Below are 3,191 nucleotides of genomic sequence, written 5' to 3' on the forward strand. Positions count from 1 at the left end.
GGGGGCTCCCTCGTGCACCCCCAGTGGGTACTGACCGCTGGGCACTGTGTTGGACCGTGAGTATCAAGGGATGGGAGCTGGGGCGCCGGACTGGGCTCTGCCTAGAAGACCAGTCCCCAAATGGCCCCTCCCCACAGGGAGATTGAGGAGGCCTCGGAGCTCAGGGTGCAGCTGCGAGAGCAGCACCTGTACTACGAGGACCAGCTTCTGACAGTCAGCAGGATCATCGTGCGCCCCAACTTCTACAGTGTGGATCGGGGTGCTGACATCACCCTGCTGGAGCTCCAGAACCCCGTGAACATATCCAGTGACGTGCAGCTGGTCACCCTGCCACCAGCCTCGGAGACCTTCCCCCCTGGGACACCGTGCTGGGTGACCGGGTGGGATAACATGCGGAGTAGAAGTGGGCCTCAGGGTTGGCAAGGAGCTTGGACCTTTGACCCCCTTATCCTGCCCCCATGATGGATGGTCCAGCTCAGACAGTGGGAGCCCCGGGGTGGGGAGCAGGGGCCCCACCCGTCCTTCATTTGTGCGCCTCTGACCCGTTTCCCTCTGTGTGAAATGGGTCCAGAGTTAGGTTGTGGACTTGGGCCCCCTAGAGAGTGAAAACAGATCTTAGGATAAACCCTAAGGGTGGTATGGATTGGTGCCCCTCCAGGTAGCTGACACAATAAACCCCTACACTCCGCCCCCAGCGCTGTCAGGGGGCAACACTGACCCTAGCAGGCTGGTCTCAGAGCGTCTAAAAGGCTCCTTCTCATTCCTCCCTGATCAAGAGCTAAGCATGGGAATGCCTTCCATGAGCATGGGTCCTGCTGGGTGTCCCCTGGTCTGTCACACAGACCCCCGGCTGGCTGTCACTGGAAGGACCAGGGAGGGACTGCCCACTCCCTACCCCAGTGCTCAGAGGACGTGCTCTTGCCGGAGCAAGTGGATCCGGGCAGGGTGGAATCCAGCTCTGCCCTTCCCATCATGATGCCCTCCACAATCCCAGCCTGGGCCACATCTGGGGGTCCCACTGCCAGTGCCCCCCTCGACGAGACCCTGCCAAGCAGACATGCTCAGCAGACAGCTCCCCCAGCCCCTGTGCTGCCAAGGACAGCAAGGGGGCCGAGACCCTCCTGGGGCGGTGAGAGCTTAGGGCATTTTTCCTCTCCTTTTGTCCCCAGTCCCCTTGCCACCTCCGTTTCCCCTGAAGGAAGTGAAGGTGCCCATTGTAGAAAACAGCCTCTGTGACACCAACTACCACACTGGTCTCACCACTGGGGACAACGTCCACATCATCCAAGATGACTTGTTGTGTGCTGAGACGGAGGGGCATGACTCCTGGCAGGTGAGAGCCCTTGGGACCTACCTTCCACAGTCTCACCTACCCACTGCCTCTTGGCCAGCACTGACTCTCCCCTCCCCTAGGGTGACTCCGGAGGTCCTCTGATGTGCAAGGTGAAGGACACCTGGATGCAGGCGGGCGTGGTCAGCTAGGGCGAGGGCTGTGCTGAGCCTGACCGGCCCGGGATCTACACCCGTGTCACGAACTACCTGGACTGGATCCATAGCTATGTCCCCAAGGAGCCCTGAGCTCAAGCCACAGAGCCACCAACCCATCTATCCCCACACCTCAGCTTCCTGCTCAGAGGCCTCCCCTGATGTCCCTTCCCTCTGGAGGCCCCTCTGCTCCTGGTCCCTCCCATCCTCACCTGCCCAGGTAGCAGAGGTGTTGGGGCTCCTCCTCCCCTGCCCACTGCTGTGTGTCATTAAAGTGCATGGAAAGCAGGTGACTTTTGTCATTGTGTGTCTCATGGTGGGTGTCACTGGGTGTCCAGGGCAGACCGGAGGGGTCCCCAAGGCAATGTGTGGGCCTATGGCCACCCCTCGCAGCCCCCTACCAAGGCCAGCCATGGGCCCCTCTCCCCCACACAGGTGTGACTCCTGTAGGCAGCACCTCACACTCAGGGCCACAGAGCCACATTCCCCTTGACAATGGTCACCAAGGACAGCCAGGCCGTCTCTGCTCCCCCAACTGCAAGCCCTCAGTGGCTTCCCCCCAGGGCTTGACTGCTAAGTGTCAGCCACGGGACATTCCCTCTGGTCCCTCTTTTCTTGCTGAACCCTTCGGCAGTGACCCCTCCCCCACACATCCCTGCAGCCCAGACCCCCCATTGCTCTTGGTCCTGTAGCACTCCACTTGGTCACTTTGTCCAGTGGGCTCCTGACCGATGCCCCTGTCCTTCTTGGTAGGGTTCTTACAATGGGGCCTAGTGTTCCATGTGGGCTTGGCTATTGTGTGAGCACACCAGGAGGGGGGTGCCGGGCTCCAGGGAGTTCTAGAAATTGCCCCACTGGTTTCACTCCCACACGTCCGGGGGCAGGCAGGCAGACAGCAGCCTCTGCCCTGCTCTCTCCATGGGCCCCAGGAGAGGACACTGCACTGTGCTTTCCTTTCCTGGTTAAACAGACTTGCTTTTTGCCCAGAGCAAGTGGAGGCCCAGCGGGTCAGCACTCCCCTGGCCATTGGAGACCGGTGGTTTGACCCTGTCCTCAGGGGAAAAGCCCGGCTGCCTGGGCCACGGCAGCTCCCCTGTTGCTCGGGGTCACCGAGAATCGAACCTGCTAACTTGGCAGAAACCAGCAGCAGGAACAGTTTTGGGGAGTGGTTTTAGGATTACAGACTGAGCAGGAAGCAAGAAGGCCCATGTCCTGTCCTGGGAGGTTTGTCAAATTGATGGGCCCCCTGGATACATTGTTGTTCATGGTACACGGTCCTGAGGGTCTGACAGGTGCTCAAGCCAGGGGTCTCTGTGACAGCCTGGACATAACCACCTCTTCCCCTCACACTATCCTCGCACGGCCCAGGCCGTGGTCCCCCACTCACACCCCCCACATCCCCAGGTGAGCCCTATGCCTGGCAGCAGTGCTGCCTTTTCCTGAATGTTCACTATTGGGAGTGGACAAATGCTTCTGAATTGTAGAGAATCCTTTTATTTTCAAGAAGCCAGAATGGGCCTGTGGGGGTGGAGGCAGCAGGGTGGGGTGTGGGCTGCTACTGGTACTTCCTGCTTATCTGGCCGGATCCCTGATACCGATGCCCATTCAGGCAACGACAGTTGACACAAAACAGTGACTGAGACCAGGCACCCACAGCATCAGGCTCAGCTGGTCAGGCTGGGTTGGGGCTGGTCCAGGGTCCTGCT

At 60.0% G+C, this 3,191-nt stretch overlaps 1 protein-coding gene across 1 annotated transcript in view; it reads left to right on the forward strand.

The window, feature by feature from the left end:
* The window catches only part of LOC101653980 (tryptase-like), a 219,533-nt gene extending 217,955 nt beyond the window's left edge, over positions 1-1,578 (forward strand). Inside the window, 3 exon segments of the mRNA XM_045285436.1 lie at positions 138-403; positions 1,170-1,333; positions 1,414-1,578. Coding sequence (XP_045141371.1) covers positions 138-403; positions 1,170-1,333; positions 1,414-1,578 — 595 coding nt within the window.
* The last annotated feature ends 1,613 nt before the right edge of the window (positions 1,579-3,191 follow it).

The sequence above is a fragment of the Echinops telfairi genome, unplaced genomic scaffold, assembly GCF_000313985.2.
Source record: "Echinops telfairi isolate 266 unplaced genomic scaffold, ASM31398v2 ScPeMD7_5;HRSCAF=22, whole genome shotgun sequence".
NCBI lineage: Eukaryota > Metazoa > Chordata > Mammalia > Afrosoricida > Tenrecidae > Echinops > Echinops telfairi.